Genomic DNA, 20,822 nt, shown 5'->3' with positions numbered 1-20,822 from the left:
AGAAATGGCAGCTGAAGCCTCGCTCCATGGGGGAAAGACATGATAGGGGAAGGGCCATGCAGCGCCTGCACCTTGCTCCCAGCAGAAGGTTTTTCATCCTGGAGCAGCAAGAAATTTCTCTTAGAAATTATAGACACTCACAAAAATTATGCCTTGAAGTAGGAAGGAAAAAAAAAAAATAAGAGCAACACAGAGAAGGAAAGAAAAAACGCCAACAACCCACCCTGTGCCCGGGATCAAAGCTGGGAGCCGTTTGGAAGCCCTTGGACAGGAATATTCCCCGGCTCCTTTGGCCAAGCCGCTGCCGTGAAAGGCCGCTTTGTTCCTGGAGTGCCGGCCCTGCGTTTGCCCCCGCGGACTTTGCTCCCGCCGGCGGCCGGGCGGGCTGAGCTCGGGCTGAGCTCCATCCTCGCAGGGCAGCGCTCCCAGGGGCACCGCCGGCTCTGCCGCGGCGGCAGCGCTTTGATGGGGGAAGAGGAGCAGGATGAGGAGCCCCGTCTGCTCCTCTCCCCGCCTGCCACTGAGGGCAGGTATAAAATACCCGGAGCTATTTATTCCATGAGTGATGTGTGTCCAAGTGCCCTTGCGTTCCTTCTCACCCCCTCTTTCTGCTCTGATTCCTGTCTCCTCCTCAGGTCTTCCCAAACTTTAGGCCAAAGAAACACTTACCCTTTTTTTTTTCCCTTCTCTCTCTCTTTTTTTTTTTTTTTAACAACCTACTTGTGTTGTCCTGGACTATTTCATAAGCTGCATCACTCCATGACACTGGAATTTCCCTCCAACAGCTCCTTCTAGGATACGGGGGCTGATCGCCTTTTCAGGGCTAGAGACAGTCAGGTTTGGCCAAAATTCCACTTGCCAGAAGTAAGGAGAAGGAAAGTCCCACAGCCTCTAGGTCTCAAATCTCCAGGGTCCTACAAGCCCAAGTGTCACATCCCAAGGTTTTCTACCCCCAGCTGCCACCCCAAGCGTAGGAGGGACTCTGAGGCTGACTAAGCCCCTTTAGCTCCGGGGTGTCTCACATCAGGCCAGCCTAAATCCTCTCCAGGTGCCGGACGTGGTCACGTTGACTGGTTTTGGTGGATCTAACATGGGGCAGGAAGGGCGGCTCTGGCCAAAGCCCAGTCCGGAAAGCTCGGCCGGGCTCTTGCTCAGCCCGGCAGAGCGGTGGGGAAAACTGCCCGGAACAGACCAGCCCTGTGCAAAAATGGGAACCTGTGTTGCCGATGAAAAGTGCTTTCTTTGGGTAGGATGTTTGTGTTTCCTTTGGCAGAGCGGCTCTGGGAGCGTGCACAGCACCTGCCCAGGGCGGGCTGGCTCTGCTCTCAGTGCACCCTTCCTGCCCCTTCCCTTGAAAGTGTGAGCAAAGGGAAAAAGTTTGGGGAATGCTTCAGTGACAGTTCTGCTTGAAGCAGGCTTGCGGCTAGTGAGTGCCTCTCCCAGGCACAGACCTGTTCTCTCCCAGAACCCCGCACAGGAGCCCAGGGAGAGGTTTTTGGGATGGAGGGACACATCCTGGCCCCTGCCCTCCTAGCATTCCAGTCTGCCCAAGATGCTCCATCATGAGACATGCCTGTGCTTGCCCCTGAGGCCCTGAGACAGCTCATGCTCCTCTTCCTGCTCCTTATCCCTCTTCTGGGAGCCAGTCCCTGGGTTGCTCTGGTTTGCATCAGGGCTGGGAGGCTGAGGCAGCTGGGCATGAGGAGCAGCGTCCTCTCACTTGGAGGGAGAGGTCAAGGCTCTGCCCTGTGGCTTGGGTTTGGTAGGGAATGGGGAAGGGAAGGGCTCTGGGCAGATGGTTGTGCAGAGGGCAGCAGGAGCCCAGGGGAATCTGCAGTGGTTTTGCCCTGCAATGCACTGGAGCGACTGGGCAGCGGCCAAGATGCTTCCCAGGAGCCACCACCACCAAGAATGGGTTTGGAGACAGGAGAGTGGGCAGCAGCCCAGCTGGTGCTCTGCAGCCTTTTTTCCCCTGCTCCAGCACATCCTCTGGCCCAGGGAGCACAGAGCCATCATGCAGAGGGTGCCCTAGCATCTTGTCCCCTACCCATCCCTTCTCCACAAAGCCAATTTTTCTCCTCAGGGAGAAAGATTTGCCATCAGAAAGGAGAGATTTGATGAAAATAGTAGCCAGAAGAAAGTCTGGAGAAAATAGTAGCCAGGGAAGTTGTTTATGTTGGTCAGGGTGAAGCCTCTGTCCTTCAAACCCCCCGAGTGCATGGATGGCATTGGTACAGAAAGGCTAGTGCTGCTGAGGGACTGTGCCAGCTGAACCAAAATTGGTGTGAGATGTTTTTTCCCCCTGGAAGTATTGTCCAGAGTCAAATTTTGTACATTAACATTTTGCTCCAACTTGGATGAAACCCGACAAGTGAGCTGATGACATTTCCCATGAAATGGGGATTCTGGGTCTGTGGCCAACCCTAATCCACCAGTTTGCTTGAAAGCTGCCGTTCGCTGCTCCAAGCTTGGATTTGATGATCCAAGGAGGGAAATGCTGCATCTCATGTCTCACTGGGGGGAATTGTGGCCCATGGCCGGAGCAAATGCTCCCTCATTCTCCTCATATCTCCCTGGGGCCGGGTTGTGCATCCTTGGGGGGGTCCTGTTCCCAGGGGATTCAGGTTGCACCCTCCGTCTTGGGCACCTTTGCACCCACCCTGACTCAAACATGGTGGGACTGGTGTGAGAAGCAGCTGCCCCAGCTGCATTTCCATGCTCAGGTGCTTCCTTCATGGCAGAGGTGCCTGATGGATCCCATGCACTGGCTGTGCATGTTGGAGTGGGCCAGAGGGGACAGGCAATCACGTCCCTCATGGTTTTTGGGCAGCTCCAGGCACTGTGCAGCCCATCTCACTGCCCTGCCCGTTATTCATGACCGTGGTACTCAGAGCTACAGCTGCTGGTTGTGTTGCTCCTGCTGCCCAGCAACACGGTGTCTATTAAACTAAACTATTAGACTAAAATAACTCTATTTTGAGAGCTGAAACTGAAGAGGAGAAGTGGAGGAGCTTGGTTGCTGCAACAAGCCTCTGGCTTTCAAACCAAACTCTGATCCCTTACATCAAGTCATTTTGGCTGGGGGAGGATGGGGTCTTGGAGATGTTTGGGGTTTGCCCCCCGGATTTTTTTTCCCATGAGCAAGAATCTCCCACTACAGCAGCCTCCTGCTATGGGGGAACAGAAATCCCATGAAAGCAGCCTGGGGAATGTCTGTCCATCCATTCCACAGCCCCCCCCTTTGGTGCTGTGCCTGGGGGTGCCATGCCATTGCCTGCCCCCAGGAAGGATCCTGTATGTGACTGGCGGGGGGGGAACCCAAAGGACTTGCAGGAAGCTCTGCGGCGTTGCTGAGGATGGAAAAATCCCCAGGATCTGCCCTTTCTCTGAGAAGACATCTGAGCTGGGAGGTGTTTTTCTTTCCATCCAGTCAGCACGGCCGCTTGGAAATTTCCTACGTCGGCTCCCGGCTGTAATGTTTTCATAACACAACGAACTGTCTGGCAGAGCCCTAAAAAACGATTCGCCAATTAGTGACTTACATCTTTCCTGCAACTCTACCTCATTAGTCTTTATTAAAAAGAAATAAATTAAATAATAATAAAAAGAAGCCAGGCCCCAGGAGTCCCTTGCAGTCCTCCCAGCTTGTCGCTGATGTTTTTCCCTTCACTCCCCTCCCTCTTGGGTGCCCAGTGGTGCCAATGCAGTAGTCATCGGCCCACAGTGCCCATGGCTCATCCACTGGGAGCCATGTGGCTCCTGATGCTCTGGGTGATGTTTCTGAATGGCTGCATCCCTCCAGCATTGTGTCCCTTCCCAGGAAGGACAAGGGGAGCAGGAGCACCCCAAGGTGCTGTAACATGGGCCGAGCTCCTTGCTGAGTGTAATGACAGATGCCTGAGCAAGTCCTCAGGGTCCATGCTCTCCTGCACCATCAGGGACTCTTCTGCCTTTTTGGGTGCTCCCTGCCTGCTGGTGGAGGGTCCTGTGGCGTGAGTGATGGAGGGAATGCTGACTCAGCAGCTGAAAAGGCTTACTTGGCAGTGAGAGAAATGCTGATGCAGCATTTTTGAAAATGGTTGACTCAGGAGGCTGGAAAAATGTTGCTCAGCAGTCTGCGAAAACGTCGACTCACGGGGCTGCAAAAACACTGAGCCCCACACAGCCACAGCAACTGCCCCTGCCCTAATTTTCCAAGGATGCTGCCCTGGCATCCCACCCAACTCCCATGTTTAAGGGGCAAAACATCCCCCACAGTTCGCCCTCCTGCCATCACCTGTGTTTAGAATGAAAGAAGATGAGCAGCATGACCCCCAAACTCACTGATTTTTCAGTGGTTCCAGCGCCTGGTGCTCATGAAGGAATTGGGAAAGCCAACAGTGATTTCCCCAACTCCTGCAAAATCCAGGTGAATGGATTCAGCCCAGCCAGGTCCTTGGGAAGCCTGCTCAGTGCTGCAGCCCCCACCCCTCACCCCCCAGCACTGGGATCAGCATCACCAAACGTGGTTTTCCCTGATGGCAGGGGAAGCAGCCAGGCATGCAAGAACACTGCTGATGGCTCCTGCTCTCTCCGAAGGGGCTGCAAAAGGAACGCAGGAAAGGCTCCATTAAGGAACGCGCGTGTGCTACGTGTATTCCTCCCTCATCCCAGCCCTGAGAGGGGCTTTCTCTCCAGCCGAGAGGAAATCAGGCCTCTGCAAGTCTGTTTTTAAAGCCTCTGTTGAAGATGATGCCCATGGCCTCGGCTGGGAGACAGACACAGCTAACACCACGACAGCCCGACCACGCTGCAGTTCTGAATTTATTAGAAACAGCTGTCAGTACATCCTTCTAAAACATTACATGTCAATGTGCTTTATTGCAATTTTTTTTATTGCATTTTTTTTTTTTTTGATCTAGAGCAAGTAGGCCCAGGATGCTTAGTGTCTGGGATTTAAAAGCCCAACCATCTAGTAAAAGAAAGTACAGCAAAATTGTAACACACCTGGTGACAAGTACAGTGTTGCATTACTGAGCTAGAAACTACAGGATGACTTGTCAGAAAACACTAACATACACTTGGTTTCCTTATGAAGCAGTTTGTTTCTTTTCTTTAAAAGTTAAACTACATGAATTCCTTTTTTTTTTTCTTTTCTTCCCCCCACCCCCCTCCCCGACTACACCATAAACGACAGAAGAACAGATTTTACACAAATAACAAACAAGAGTACCAAAGTTACATGCTGGAATTCATCTGGAAAACAAAATAATTCCATAGCTTCTGGAGAAGCAGGTTCTTAACAGATGCAGTTTCCCTTAAAGAAAATAGAAGTCAAAGAAAAGCAGAAACATTGATGCAAAGGTTGTACAAAGGAGTGTGCTGTTATTTCAGCCCTCGACACAAGATCAAACACCCACTCATGCTTTACATTGAACCACACCTTGTACAAAGAGTCCACTCACAAAGGGACACGCACCAACACCACCCATTGCACATCAGCTCTGGACAGGGGGCACTGAGGGGCGACTGGAACGTGCAAACGATCGCTGCATCTCGCAGGAGAGCAAGAGGGGTTTCTTTTGCTAAACCTTTTCTTGGGGCAAAGCTGAATGCTTTGTCCCAGGGTAAGTAACACCCCAAATCGATTCGGTTTACAAACAGAGTAGTAACCCCCAAGGAAATCCAGAGTTCAGCATTTCAGAAGCACATAGGCAAGATGAACACAATAAACTCCTTTTCATTTGACAAAAACCAACCCAATTCTGCCTAAACACGCGGCAGAATGTGCTAACAGTGAATTTTGTTTTTATTTTTAAGGGGCAGTGCCACTTACAGCTAATGCATATACATGTGTACGTGAATATATTTTACATATATCTATATACATACAGTACATATACACACACACACGCGCACACACACACACACACACACACAGATGATGCAGACCATTACAATCCCATGGTGCAATAAACAGCCAGATATACAAAATTAACAGGTTTCATCAAACATATCTTTGCTGGATGTAGAAGTCACTCACAAAAACAAAACAGACCAAAACCCCAACCAGCCAGCTGAACGTGAGCCCCACCCCGGCAGCCAACAGAGAGCCGGGGGCAGCTCGTGGCTGGCCCCAGCATCCTACAACCCCCATGAAGCGACGAGACTGGTGCTGGGGGGTGATATTCACCCTTAGAGACCCTTTCTGTCTTTGGATGCAATAACTTTCTCCAAATGATCCCGAGCCTCTTGCTACAAGCACTTGGAAAGCGCGTGGGTGCGGCGCTGCTGAATACAGAGGGAATTTCCCTCCCCCCGCTTTGCCAACGCCGATCTCACAGAAGTGATCCCAGGGGAAGGTGGTGGAGGGGGGCATCAAATTAAAGCTGCTTTCTCTAATACAGGTTGATCAACGAAGCATTTTTTTGTATCAATAAGGGCCCATCTCTTTTTTTTTTTTTTTTGCCTCTGATGCTTGTATTACATTTTTTAAAGGCAAACTTCAGGACAAATGGTGAGTCTACTCATAAAATATGGTGAGTCTATGCCAATAACCAATTTAAAATATGCAAATTCTGCATTAATTGTATGGAGCCAGCCCCAAAGACCAGCACTTCAAGCACTGCCATCACCTAAACAGTTAACAAGCTAAAGTTCCCGATCTGCCCCTTTGAACAAACAGGAAGGAACTGAAAAGATTTCAAGAGAGATTTTTTTTTTCTTTTTTTTTTTTTTCCCTTCCCATTCGGTGGAAAGTATTTCTGCCCACAGAATGCAAGATTCACAAAAATGTTGGACAAACTTCATGTAACCCCATCCAAAGCTGCTCCTCCTGCAGTACTTAACCGGCCGAGCTGCTCCACGAACAGGCCGGCGCTTATTTGGGCTGGTGACTTGGTTCCCTTCTCCTTGCTGCACACACTGTGCCAAGGGAAGCAAAGGGATCAGCAATGCAAGTTCCCTTCCAATACAGAAAAGGGAGCAACTCCTTAAGGACTTATGTTAATTCCCTAACTCTCTCCTGGCATGCACATTTAAGGAGAGGGTAGCTGATTATTCCAAAGGGAAGGGTCTGCTCTGGCATCTCCTCTTATTTTTGTGGTTCCAGGCGGAGGTCCTGCTTCATGGTCTGTCTCCTGTTTCATCAAACTACAACCAGAGGGATGCTTTAGGGTGCTGAGCCTTCCTCTTCATTAAAGGTATTTACTTTGAATGCTGAGCTTGAGCAAGCCTGGCCCCCCTCCCCTCACAGCATCTTTGTTCTTCGGGAATGTTATTTTGATTTTGCTCTTTCAAAAGCAGAGGTTGCAAATCAACGTAAGGAAAATAAACATAAGAAAATTTGATTTTAAACGTGACCTGAACAAAACAACCCCCAACCCATCACAGCGCTTTGTAAAACTGCATTTTGAACCTGTCTCTTACCCCTACTGATCCACAAGCAGTACCTGTTTCATGTCTGCACAATGCAGCAAGCATACAAGACTCACTAACATTTCAGATTTTTATTCCCTGTTAGTGTAACAAAAATAAAAAATAAACAGACATTCAAAAACAGAAGCGAGATTGTTCAAGTACCAAATAAGGGGCTTTTCCAAACTCAAAGTGTGACACTCCTATAGCAATTCTGCTGTTTTAAACAGCCACAGCATTCAGTCACAGACATGGTGCCACCTAAGCCCGCAGAGAGCCCAGGATTTGGGGCAACCAAGACCCTCCTTCTTCTCCTGTCCTCAGTAAAACAGCACTAAGTGTCAACATTCATTTCCACAGTCCCATTACAGTTGCCTGGCTTTGTGAAGGAAAAACTGACTTTTGCCCTGCTGTGACTAGAATTCAGGTGTGATTAAAGATAAGTTCTTTTCTTGGAAATGGCTTTTGGTTGTGGAAGTCTTGCTAACACTGGTGTCAGCGAGAAGAGAATCAGGCCCATCACATTAAATGGAAAACTTCTTGACCATCTGCCACATCAAGAGAGATGAGTGTGGAAAGAGCATTTTATTTTTGGCATAAGACAGAGGGCTGTACTGGATATAACTCTAGATTGCAACTACCAACGGTGCAAAGCAGTGACCCAAATGCACTGCTGAAGAGAATTAAATAAAAACCAAAATACAACCCACAAAACTAGAGCACTCCAGAATCAGAAAGTGAACAATCACATATTACTGCTCCACACACTAGTGAAGCATCTGTTGGGACATCCCTCTGTTTCTAGGTTCGTTCTTCCCATGCTCACATAACGTGTAATCAACAAGGAAACTAGTGGGAAAAGATTTATAATTTACTAACTTCAAAAAATATGGCACTCGTGGCTGACACAATGGGGCCAATGGCAACTGTGGAAGCAGACCTGATTTCCATCCATACCAATATAAAATACCGAATCACCCCTAATCCCTGCAAATATACTTCAAAACAGATTAGAAGTAACTGTGCATATTCGAGTTTCAACGTCCCCCTCCCCCCCCTTCCCCCCATTTAACACTGTGCAAAAGTTATTTATTTAACTCTACATATATATTTAATACAATATGGGTCAATGAGATCAATGCTCCTCTAACTGCAGTCTGGCACCAGACAGCTGCTACAACAGTGAGACTATTTCCCCCCTTTCCTCCTGACGTTCTGACTCTTAAAATTAAAACCTTCTCACATCTTACTGTTTTAAAAGAACTTGAGTTCCTTTGTTTTGCCTTTATGTTCATATTTCCTGTATTTGTTTTAGGCTTAACAGCTGCTTTTCGTCCTGGGGTGTAATCCTGCACCTCTCAGGCCCATTGCTGATTTTTCAGCCATGCAAGTGTAGAATAGCTCCTGGAAGCTGTGGGTTTTCTCACAGGTCTAATGACACTGAGCAAACAAAATCAGGTCAAGCACAATGAGAGGTGCAGGACCAAGCCCTTGCCTCATGGATCACACCAGCTACACGTCTCAGTTGGTTTTGAACCCATTTTCATTTGCTCTGTGAGTCCAAAATGGATGCAAAAAGAATCTGTGCAACAGCACGTGAGAGTCAAAGGGGAACAACTGCAGCAGCTGCAGGACTTCAAGTGCCTAAACCAAACACAGAGATACAGTGGCAAAACAGCCTCAGGGAGACTGCTCAGGATAATGGAGCCAAATGCAAGGAACGTGGTCTTAGTCTGTCCATGGCCCTGATCTGAAGGTCTGGGCAGAACAGAACTTCAAAGAATGCTTCAAGATGGCTTATTGGCTCCGAGTCCATCATTCGCACATCACCTGTGATCAGCAAAAAGATCTCGGAGAGCAAAGGGCCAAGAATCTCAACTCACTCACACCACGATAAAGCCAAGCTACCTTCACAGAACGTTAATGGAATTACATTGTATTTACCTTGGCAGAGCCAGGGCTGGAGCCTGGACCAAGACCTCACAGGATCAGTCAGATTCCACTACAGGGAAACTTCAGACAGCCCCGCTCTGCTACCCCGCTGCTGTCAGTACTGCGAGGGTGTGCCAGGATTTATGAGCCTGGAAGTAGATCTGCACTTGTTTAAAACAAAACTGAGCCCTACCTGAAAACGGGGCAGAGGTGAAACACTTCAGTCAGGTTATCTCTGTCACAAAATCAGGGATCAGAAATATGGGCCCCATCAGCCTTGAATGTTAACGTTGTCAGTAAGAGGAGAGTCCAGAGAGATCACGAGGGCAGTGAAAACAATCAGACACTCCTCCCACACAGATTTCTCCACAGGCATGAGGCACCTGGCTATCATTTGTGCCTTTGAACTGATTTCCCTCATTGGGCATTTGGTCTCAGCCCAGCATCAAGGGAATTCTAGATGCTCAAGAGGTGTGAGAATGACAGCTTTACAGCTACCAGATTAGAACTGCAAATTATCCAAAATGTAGGGCAAGTTTCTTTATAAAGAAAAGAATTCCATGTCCACATACCACTGAGGAATCCATTCAAGGTTTCCACTAACAGCAAAGGCTATGTCTCATTTTTCCTTTTCCTGGGGAAGTAGGAGAGAAGGGACACACTAGCAGATGTGTTTCACTTTTGAAATAGCAACTTATCTGGATTTTATTTTTCCCTCACACAGTCTTGGTTAAGTTTTGAAGTGTTTCATTTAATGAGAAAAGTGGCATCTACAGAATTCTTTGCCTGAAGATTGCACTCTGGCCGATTAGAAAGTGCCTGGGATGCATCAGGGTCATTAGTGCAAAATAAAACATCCCCTGGCATGCCAGGCAACCAGACTACCCTTCCTGCAATGGCTGTCAGTGCTCCAGCCTTGTCACTTCCCTACTTGCAAATTCAAGACATTCAGTAAAATAATACTTCTAGTGTAAACATTATACATCAACAAGCCTGGCACTACTGCCCAGGCATTACAGAAAAAAGCCATTTGAACAGGAAATCAGCCCCAGGGTCAGAAACGGGTCTCCAGCATTCTCAGACCTGCATGACTGTCTGCTTCCTGTCCTGCACAATGGGTGCATTGCAAGGGAAACGCTTCCAGTAATGGGAACAAAAGTAACTTTCAAGGTTGCACACTGAACAATTACTTTGCCAGTTGTGCTTTGATGCCAAGTGGTTCAGTTTGCCAAACTTAGCTCTTTTTCATTTTAGAAGCTTAAGGAATGGAAATAAGCTGCTTTGTACACTTTCCAGGGAGGGGATTTATTTGATGATTGCTGTACTTGATGAAGCCCAGGACTACCCACTCCAGTATCTGACAGCAGCCCTTGCCAAAGGATGGTACCAGACATCCAATAACTGAGGAGTATGGCTCTCTTCCCTTCCTGTGTTTTGCATCATGTCCAATATAACTACAAGGGAATTTAGATTATACCAGTGTAAAGTCTTGCTTGGCTGCAGTGGTGTGAGAGTTCAGAACCCACCTTGCAAAGAACAAATTGGAGCAGATCTATGATTAGCATGCTCACCTCTCTACAACTGGGAGTGAGTACACCTCACCAAAAAATTTGGTACAATAAGCCATCCAGAAGCATTTGATTACACTGACCTCTTCTGTACCAAAATCAAGCTTTACAAGAGTCTGTCATTGTTCAGCAAGAGACCTGCAGCAGGTGAGTGCAAGCTTCCTTCCGGTTTACATTCTGAAGCACAGTATCATTAAAAACTGAAAACATAATCCTAAGCCGAGGAATGGGAGGAAGGGGGGAGTGAAGAAAGAGGAGAGCGAGCAATTACATCAGATCAGACAAATTTAGTGTGTTGAAGCCACACAATGTTTAGCTTTTCCTTTTATTTGTTTCAAGTTTTGGTGCAGAAAGTATGTGTGGATGCTAATGCAACCTCCCCTGTAAGTGTTCAATCTAGCAATGAACAAAGTTTTGGCATGTTCAATTTGGTTATGTTTTCTTTAAGCGAAGACCTGTAGTGCCATTGAAACCAAAACTTTGTTACTGTTGGCAAAAAAATAAAGCAACTTTCCTTTTACAAGCATTTTTCCATTTAAACAAAAACCTGAAGCTTTCCCGTAATTCCTTTGGTCTTCTCTCACCAAATTCCATGCTACCTCAAGACAAGCCCTCTTTTGGAAGTCCGGCTGAATCGCAGTGAAGCTGCTAAAATTAACAGAGAAGAATTGCTGTGGTAGAGTTTCCCCCTAGTTTGTTGGGAGTTTAAGACTGAAAGACATTACTGATGCCTCGAGTAGAGGATTCAAATTGTCTCTACTAGAACAAGAGAAAACAAAATCCAATTAGAAGTTCCACTGAAGGTGCCTGGCAAAAAATTTTCTCCGTAAGATGATGCTTTGCTTCCAGTATTTTTGTATGCGTTGCGTTGAGTTTATTCCCCTCATAAGGAAACAAAAGTATTGGTGTAAAAGCACAGCTGAGCTTTTAAGGTAGCACCAGGACACCTACACCCAAGTTGTCGTCTTGTTGCTGCTAGGCCTCTTTTTGATTCACATTCACAGAATCACTTCTTGTGCAAAACAAGCAGTCTAAGGAGAAAGAATGCCCTCCGAGTTCTAATAAAAATCGTAGAAAAGAATCCAAGATAGCCAACGCTTTCCTCCTCCCCAAAATTTACCTGCAGAGAGAGGGGGGCATCTGTGCGTAGACAGGATAGGCAAGCCTGACATTTAGGGAATCATTGTGTTGGACAAGGGATGTCTGCTGGTAATGAAGAACCAAATCCTTAAGTGTGCTGTACAGGTTGTACGGTTCTGCAAACCCGTAACCTCTCGGAGTGCTGTAGATCACACAGTGTTTCACCTCTCCATCAGCTCTGCAAGGAAAGGAAAGAGGAGAGTTTAACATCAAAGGACAAACCCAAAGTGACAGTCTATTAACAATTAACTAATGCAGCAGCCCCGCCAGTCACTAAATTACATAATGGAGGACCCAGTAGATGCAAGTAGAGGAGATTAATATAGCCTGTGAAGAAACAGTGCTTCAGGGCATGCGATTAAACACTCTTGCATAATAATCCACATAAGAGGCCTCTTCCATCCCAGCAGTACAATTCCCTACTGCATTGTTCTCCAAATGTTCCTTGGAAAAAAAAGTCAAGAGCTTAACCAAGAAGATAAGCACCCGAAGTCAGCAATGACTTTGTGCTCAGCTTACCTAGAAACCTTTCCATTAAGCAAAGAAGCCAAAACCCCCAAATTCTCAGGACCTACAAAGTACTCCATGAAATACAGCACTAACCTTCAGTGTGCGTTTTTTAATGTTAAGCACGGGATGGATTCAAGCTGATTCATTATCTGAAGCCATAGCGACCGAGTCTCTAACTTGGCAAAGCAGCTGCTGGAACACAGCATTTCCAAAGCTGCTACAAAAACTTATCTGCCAGAAAGATCGAGTATTATGTAACCCCTGTACTGGAGCCTATTACAATCCGAGTCACATGTAGGGACAGGTTACGTTATGCCATCCCTCTGTGAGCTTGCAGCGGGACACCAACCAAGTGAAAGCATCTGATGAACCCATCACTTCAGTGCCTGTGATAAACAGTACACTGAACAGGGCAGATACTGCAGTATTCAGCTACCTTGAGGTGCTTTACCCTCACGTATTCATTTCTTGGACCTGCGTTCAGAAGTAATTAACCTCCTGTAAAATAAATCAGCGGGAGCCATTTTGCACTCCAGAACGGGCTTGGAGGATTTTTAGATAATGAAATCACTATTTCTGACCTCCATTACACCAGCATAAAATGAAGTGAAATACAAGAAATCAATGCAAGGCTGCGTGAATGTCATAAAAACTACGGCTCACAAATAATGCCTCCTCTGAAGCATCACCATTATCTTAAACATACAAGAGAAAGATCCAGAGTTGGGCGTGTCTGAAAATGAGAACAGAAGATGTCACACCTTTGCAGTCGTGCTTTATTTCTTCCCATGTGTTCTTTAGCAGGAATATGGTAGAATTCAGAGTTAACTTACTTATAGACTGTAGAGTTTCAAGTTGGGATACTTCAGAATTTTGTACTAACTACTGTGGCAAAAACAGAGACTGCAGGACTACAGTTATTCCACGTTCAAAGCACATTTTTTTTTACAAAGCTTATACCATGCTGGTCTTCCTGCAAACACATTCCAATGGGTAGGCCTAAGCTAGGCCTGGCTTTTGTTCTCCAAAATAAAGAGCTTTGGCAGAGATTTATGTATTGAGTAGTTAGAACAAAAAGGAAAACAGACTTACACCACAGAACAAGCGTAACATCCTTTCTTGCTACTCTCGCGAATTAAAAATGCTCCATCAGGTTTCCCACAGAGCAAGTCTTCTGCTTGGATACGGTTGAGATCTCCAACAAACCAAGTCTTCTCATCATGATGTGGCAGGTTTTCATCTTCTTCATTCACAAAGTATGTGCTGAAAGAGAGGATAAATTTGTTAACCAGTGATCAGTGAAGGAGTTGGTAAGCAGAGTTATTTATTTTTGCAGGAATCACGCAAAGAAATATCAGAATTGCCCAAACTGGGAGGTCAGGCTCCTACTGGACATATATTAAAGGCTTCCACTTAGAACTTAATTGTTTCAACTTTGTTTAATCCTAAATGTTTCAGGAGAGTTGCTGTTTCACATGATGTCAAGTTCCCCTGGAGACTTTCTCCCTTTTTCTCCAGTCCTTTACTGAAGAATTGGTATTTTTTGTTACTAACCCTCACAAGAGAAAACACTCATAGATGGAACACTTCTCAACAAAATCATATGTATAGTGACACTTACTCATCAATATTTTCATTTTTGATCCCCAGCCAGTCGTTTATTCGCTTCTGTCTCACCCCTTTGTGATTGAGCCATCTGCCAGAAGAAGAGACCATTAATACATTACTTCAGAGCACGTGTATGGGTTTTCTTACTAAGCAAGCTGAAGCTCAGACACAAGGTACCAGAAAGAAACAGTCTGTGCCTAACCCAAGGACATTAGGAGCTGGATAATAGGAGCGTTGGTGAAATCAATTACGGGTATGAGCAACATCTGACACACCTAACAAAAGTAGTACTAACCTCTGTTGTACTAGCAGGCACAGATTTTGTTTATAACTCATTTATTTTAAAATTTTTATGTACAAGACTTGCAGAATGTGCACCTATTTGTGGCTGGCTCTTTAAATAATGAAGCCATGAAGAAGTCAACCAATATTCAAATATCCCATGCCAGAAAGTAGCACCTTAGCACTCGCAGAACTTTGGTTATGAAAAGAAAATTAAATTCTCATTATCCTGATGGAAACAGTCATTAATCAGGTTCATCAGAGACACTATTCTGAGGTACAGGTCAGGCTTACTTACACAAGATACTGATCTCTGATTTTGCGGAGCTGAATTAGGTCAGGCTTGATGCTGTTCATTTTCTTATCAGTCTCCCTGTTGTCCAGAGCTTGTTTCTTCAAGTCTTGTTCCAGGCGCATTTTACTGTCATGGATCTCGCCCAGGCGGGATTTTAATTTTTCATAGTTCATCATTATTCTGAAAACAAGTACAATATTGGAGAGAAGAGGTCAAGTTCAGTCTAGGGCTGAACCTACTGGTAGCACTTAGAGAAGAGTATCACAAGAACTACCATAACAGCAGCTCCTCCCTTTGACTGCCTCATCCTCACATGAAAACTACTGTAAGAGTGACAGAAAAGACCTCTTGCCAGAGGGCCTACAACCTTCAGTTTACCTTAATATACTTCTTCCTGGCAGAGATGCAGGAACAAATTATCCAAAGGAGGGTAAGTAAGAACAGATTCCTCCTTCACTGTCAGATTCACTTTGTAATATCAATTATGCAATCCCACTGTAGGTATCAGGACTAGCAAGATTTCAAATGCAGACTTCAATTACCATCAAGAGCTACCAGGAGGTAATGTTGCCTGTCTCTTCTTTCAAGACTAGTTTGCAGGTTTGGTATAATTCAGGAAAATTACATATTTCCCCTGTTAATTGATCTTCATTCAGCATGAAGTACCACAGTTGTACAGTAAGATTGTTACAGGTAACTGTTTTTAGTCTACAGATCTCCTTAAGGTTACCCTATGTGGTTCAAAAACACTATGAAAAGTTAGGCATTATATCTGGCATTTCTTCAAAGGCCCAGATACAGCTTTTTCTGCTAGTACCCTCACAGAAAGGCAGTTTCAAATGAGGTCCTTACTGAATTTTTTAGATGACAGCTATTAAATATCATCTTCTTTGAAAATGACTAAAACTGACTATGGACAACGAGATTCAACACATCTATGTACATTTCACAGTTGAAAAGTAAAGATTTTTCTGAATTACTTTATGAGCAAATCCAAACAGAAGCAGAAGAAGCAAATTAAATTATTATTTCCCAATTCTTTCCTGGTCCTCATCACGGTACCTTGATTTACTGAAGTTAAGAGCAAGACCAATCCAGAGATCTCTCACCTCTGCTATCTACAATGCAATTCCTTGACAGAAGAGAGCTTTACTGGAGAAGGCACTGAGCTTACAGAGTGGTTTCTATGATGCTTTAATGGGAGTGTCCATGTGGACACTAGTTTTGCCAGGGAAGCAAACACAGCCTGAGCTTACCGTTCGATTTCTTTGTCATTCCCCTCCCTGCGGAATCGCTCAATGTACTCTTTGCTGTATCGCTCTTGTGAGTGGCACTGCTCCTCAAATATCTTAATAGTTTCATTAAATGCTTCGATTGCAGTCCTCTTCATCTGGATTTCCTATGTAAGGAAAGAGTCCTTCATCATTTGTCCATAATACAGACAACAAAACAAGACCCAAGCATATTCCCTAAACTGACTGAGAAGACCATCTTTTCTCCCCCCACTAAGTCAAAATGAAATTAATCAGTTTTAAATTTAGTCAATTGTCCAAGTAGAGTCACGGAAGAACAGGGCAGACTTACTCCCTGTAAGTCTACCCTCCTCCTCTACACAGTGCTCTCTATTAGGCTGCAAACCCCTCAAATATTTTAGTCATATTTTCCATCTTAGTTTTCAGGAAGACTGCCAGCAAACTTTCTCCCCATATATGAACTATCTTATTTTACAAGAAGCAGTCCAAATATCGTATTCACACTTCCTTAATGCATAATATCTGGTAACTGACTCGCACGTGACTTCACAAAAAACCTGGACAAGCCCCTCTACGATTCTCACTGCAGAATACAGCAGCTGGAAATACTCAGCAGCCAAGGAAGAAGTCTGCAGTGTAAAGCTTCTAGGTGTTGGCCTTCTCCACAGTTTTACCTTATACTTGGAAGCTCAGCTCCTCTTTTTTCCTTGCTCCACACCATGCCTCTAGGACTATCAGCAACAAGCAATATTCACTTTTTCCATCACCTCTGAAACTACCTTGCCCTATTCCACAATTTACTAATTTTTTTCCTTGTATTTTCTGACTATGGACTACCTTTATTAGCCATAACAGGTTAAAATAATTTTCTTTACTTTTTAAACAACAAGAAACAGACTCAACAAACAGCCAAAGAAGAACCAACCTGTGATGTTCTGGTATATTCTTCATACAATTTGTCGTACTCTTTGCTCTTTTCCTGGTACTGAGCATGGTATTCTTGAAGTTTCTTACCTACTGCATCTATATTATCTTCTTTCACCAACTGATCCTGTACATACAAAGAGCTATTAAGTCTTCAAGCAAAGCAGCTTTTCCTTAAGAGTATTCATTTGTCCACTTATGCACATTTGCATTTTACAGATATTAGCATCATGTTTATAATCCAGTTTCTAGAGAACACTGTCTCTAAATCCCCCTTCCTTCGTGCAACACATTCCACAGTTTACAGACAGTAGGAACTGGAACTATAGGACACCAAGACCTATGCCAAATACTAAGCTTCCAAAAAGACACCACACCTTATTTTCAGAATTGCTATCCCCTATTCAAGAAAGAAGGGAGCACATTACTTGGAATCTAATGCTAGAGATCAGAGTTGGTTTTTTTTTTTTTCCAAAAGCTCTGTAGTTCTTTTTCCTTAATGCAGGAAAATGTCTCAAGCTACTGAATAAAAGTTAAAAAAATGTTCTTGAAAAATTTAGATGTCTATGCACAGAGTGAGCATCTGCATGGGTCATATGTACTTCAAGGGTAACACTGCCTAGAACAGTGCATGGTGGGTCCACAAGGGTCCAGGGGGAAACAAAAAGGCTTCTCAGAGGTTCAGCTGCTGCATGCCAGGGTTTCTCTTCTCTTCTCTGCTGCCTGATGGCTGCTCAGATGGAGACCAGAGACTTGATAAAATGAAGCAGCTTAAAGGGCTAGAAAATTTGACAGACCCAAGTGAGGCCAAATGTGAAAACTCCATCTTTTTAGTTTTTCCGTATTCAAAAAAAAAAAACAAAAGAAAAAAAATTCAGGCTATTCATAGAAAGAAAACAAAGTTATTTTTGTTCTTGTCTGCACCTATAGGTACCGAGGTCTGACGGAGATCTTACCTGCTGGTACCGGGACACTGGATACATCAACTTCACATCGAGCTTGGGGTTGTACTGAGCGAGAGACTCATTGCGGTAGTGGTTAATGAGCTCCACAACTGAATTAAACGTCAGTGGGTCGGAGAAGCCATACTTTCCATCCCGATGATAGATCTTTATCAGTTTATTGTTGCCACCCTTCCTGTAAAGCACAGAGGTTTTACTGTGTCACTCCCATCCCTCTTCAACACTAGGGCTGCTAACAAAGACACCAGCGAAATTCCTGGGCAAGTGGCCTTCCTAGTGATTCTTTACACAGTAGCAGTATTAAGTAGTTTAAGAGTCAATACACACAGAATTATCATCACATTATTTGAACAGGAGCAAAGCCCAAAGTAAATCTCTTCCTATGTGTTCATTCTGGAGCCAGCTTATGGTATTTAAGTCCAAGCTTTGCCAGAAATTGTGCAAGGGAAAAAGAGGATGCTGAAGGCTAAATAAAGGAGCCATAAGAAAACCTAAACCCACAATTTCATGCAATTTGGGGTCACTAATAGTATACAACTGAGTATAGATTTATATCTATAGCAAGTCTTTTGAGTTATGGATGCTAATATAAGATACCTGAACCTAAACAAAATCCTTTGAGGATTATAAGATGGCTGTAAGTTTAGGACTTTATGTTCTAGTGTTTTCCACAAATACAGCACTTATTTCTTCCTTTTTTTCCACCAACAGACTGTTTAGACACTGTCCTGTCCTTCCTGCATTCACAATTATGGTTCCTAAAGACATCTGCTTTCGGCAAAATAAAATCATGTCAAACCTTAGTGCACGTGGTGTGAACTTTAAGGCAGAAGTTAAAGCAGAATTTTAACTACACCCTTGGGGTCAAACCTGCTATTAAGGCAATGGAATTTCACGGCAAGATCAAATACCTGCTATATCACAGTAACTCCCAAAGGTGTGCTACAGAGGCAGTCGCTTATGTGCCTCACCTGCTTGCCTCTAACAACCAATCTTGGGAGCCTGGCAGAGGCAAGTGGCTGGGCAGGCTGGGCAAGGCACCAGAGCCAGTCACATGAGGTCTGCTGCCTAACTGCAGCAGACAGGGCTGGGGCAGCTCTGGGAAACCTTCCACTTGCAGACAATTTTAATGAAGAAAAGAACATGGCTCCAATTCAATATCTCCTAAACCATAGATCAGAAAGCACAAGATACTCCTTTTACAAAGACACTGTGTTTGGTTTTCTACAGCTGTAGACTGATGAGATATTCAACACTCTCCCATTAATCAAAGCCCTAGCTTACAAATACCTTTTACCTTAGCAGTTCTGAAACTATGAAGCACTTCTGAGCAGCTCTCCTCCCCAAGCCCCATTTCATCCACACGCAGATCCTTACAGTACTGTTGAGTGAGGGACAGGATTCAATGCACAGAACAGAACTGACTGTCGGACCTGGCTTATTTATTTGCTTATTCTGTGATGTGCAGTCCTGGGAACATCTCTCAAGCCACATGAGCTTTACACAGCCATGGCTGTCACTGGTATAGCAACAGCTACTCAGGGTCTCACTGTGTGGGCTGCTAGTGCTCAGTGCTCACCGTAAGGTCAGGGTGTAGTCTCCCTGCATCTTGGTTGATGCGTCGCGCACCAGGAATGTTCCGTCTGGCATGTCTCGTAATTTGTCATTTACTTCTTCCCTGAAGAATGGAAAGGGAGGCAAAATTAGAAGCACTAAGGACATGATCATCTTTGCCACAGGTAAAACATGGGAGTCAGTAACACCAGCATGCATAGAGTTCAATCTTCTTTGACGTCCAGGCTCTCCAGTCTTTTAGGGCATCTAAAGCAAGTCTCAACCTGCGTAGCTGCACTAAAGAAAAGCAGCTACAGTCAATTGCCACTTAGAGAGAAGTCTCTGTTTAAACAACAGTAGCAGCTGTGACTCAGTTCATAACCTTTCCCTGTAATCTGCTCAGGTTTTAAAGTCCACACTAAAACAGGTGCCCTTTGAGAAGCCAGTCCTGACCCCTTAAGAGATGGCCTCTAACATCACAGCTCAAAGGTGCCTAAAGTTTAGCACAGTTTTAGTCTCAAGAGGCTCTTTATTGGCTTAACTCTGATCTTATTTACAGCCGTTTTAAAGCACTACAACCTTTCCAGCTTCAGGGCAACTCTTCCTTATTTACAACTGAGGCAAAAGGACACTCAGTCCAGAGCTTTAAGCTAAACCAAGAAATCTTGTAGTGAAAGTGAGTACCTGTAAGCATTAAGAAAATTATTTCAGCTGAAGAGATAAGCATCTTGCCAGGTTTGAGCATTTCACCCAGATTATGTATCTCACTTCATAGCAGCTCCCTCAAAGCTTTTAGAAGTACTAAGCGCTTTTTAATACAATCATTTGGAAACTAAAGTTCCTCAGGTAGCCTCAACGTTGTCTAAGTGCTGTATGAAGCTTAGTTGAATCTTACAAAGCAAAATCAACAGCTGCTTTTTTGTTCAAAAACTAAGGAACAAAAGTATTCTCACAGAATAGCCCTAGCTCTGATTTAGTTACTTGAAAATGATTCTTTTAGTAAAACTGACTCCTGTGAAGTTTCATGTGCATATCCATTCACTCTGACCATTTTACAGATTGGATCCAGTTAACCCAAACAACTCTCTTTTTGAATTGATACATATGATCCATAGGTTTGGGCTTGTGCCTGCAGGTTGCACCCTGGAGCTCGTGACAAAACTTCCAGCACAAGTTCTTGACTGAAGAACGTTGCTCCTGCCATGATAGCCCAATGCAGCCCATACCTGCTGGCTGCCAAATTAAGGTCATAAACAATTCCATCTTTACATGCACGTGTATCACGTTTTAATCTAATAAAGCCACTCCAGTGCAATTTGTAGTGCATTAGCTCCTGCCATCATGTGCACTCTTGATTGAGGAGCAAATCCACAGTCAATAAACTGATACCAATATTGAG

At 44.7% G+C, this 20,822-nt stretch overlaps 1 protein-coding gene across 3 annotated transcripts in view; it reads right to left on the bottom strand.

Annotated features, from left to right (window-relative positions):
- Positions 1-4,433: 4,433 nt before the first annotated feature.
- Positions 4,434-20,822, bottom strand: part of LOC113967478 (phosphatidylinositol 3-kinase regulatory subunit gamma) — an 82,425-nt gene continuing 66,036 nt past the window's right edge. For 2 of the 3 annotated variants that reach the window (XM_027683082.1, XM_027683084.1), the window contains 9 exons: positions 19,449-19,547; positions 17,864-18,044; positions 16,909-17,034; positions 15,987-16,129; positions 14,734-14,910; positions 14,167-14,241; positions 13,638-13,808; positions 12,016-12,213; positions 11,187-11,543 (listed from right to left, as the gene is read on the bottom strand). In XM_027683082.1, the coding sequence (XP_027538883.1) occupies positions 11,339-11,543; positions 12,016-12,213; positions 13,638-13,808; positions 14,167-14,241; positions 14,734-14,910; positions 15,987-16,129; positions 16,909-17,034; positions 17,864-18,044; positions 19,449-19,547 (1,375 nt within the window). In that variant the 3' untranslated portion in view covers positions 11,187-11,338. Of the gene's footprint in view, positions 4,582-11,186; positions 11,544-12,015; positions 12,214-13,637; positions 13,809-14,166; positions 14,242-14,733; positions 14,911-15,986; positions 16,130-16,908; positions 17,035-17,863; positions 18,045-19,448; positions 19,548-20,822 lie in introns of those variants that run through there. The other variant, XM_027683083.1, reaches the window with a different exon arrangement.

This window comes from Neopelma chrysocephalum, unplaced genomic scaffold (genome assembly GCF_003984885.1).
Source record: "Neopelma chrysocephalum unplaced genomic scaffold, ASM398488v2 Primary Assembly neopelma1_64, whole genome shotgun sequence".
NCBI lineage: Eukaryota > Metazoa > Chordata > Aves > Passeriformes > Pipridae > Neopelma > Neopelma chrysocephalum.
The sequence above is the reverse complement of the archived record's forward strand: the minus strand, read 5'-3'. Positions and strand labels throughout refer to the sequence as shown.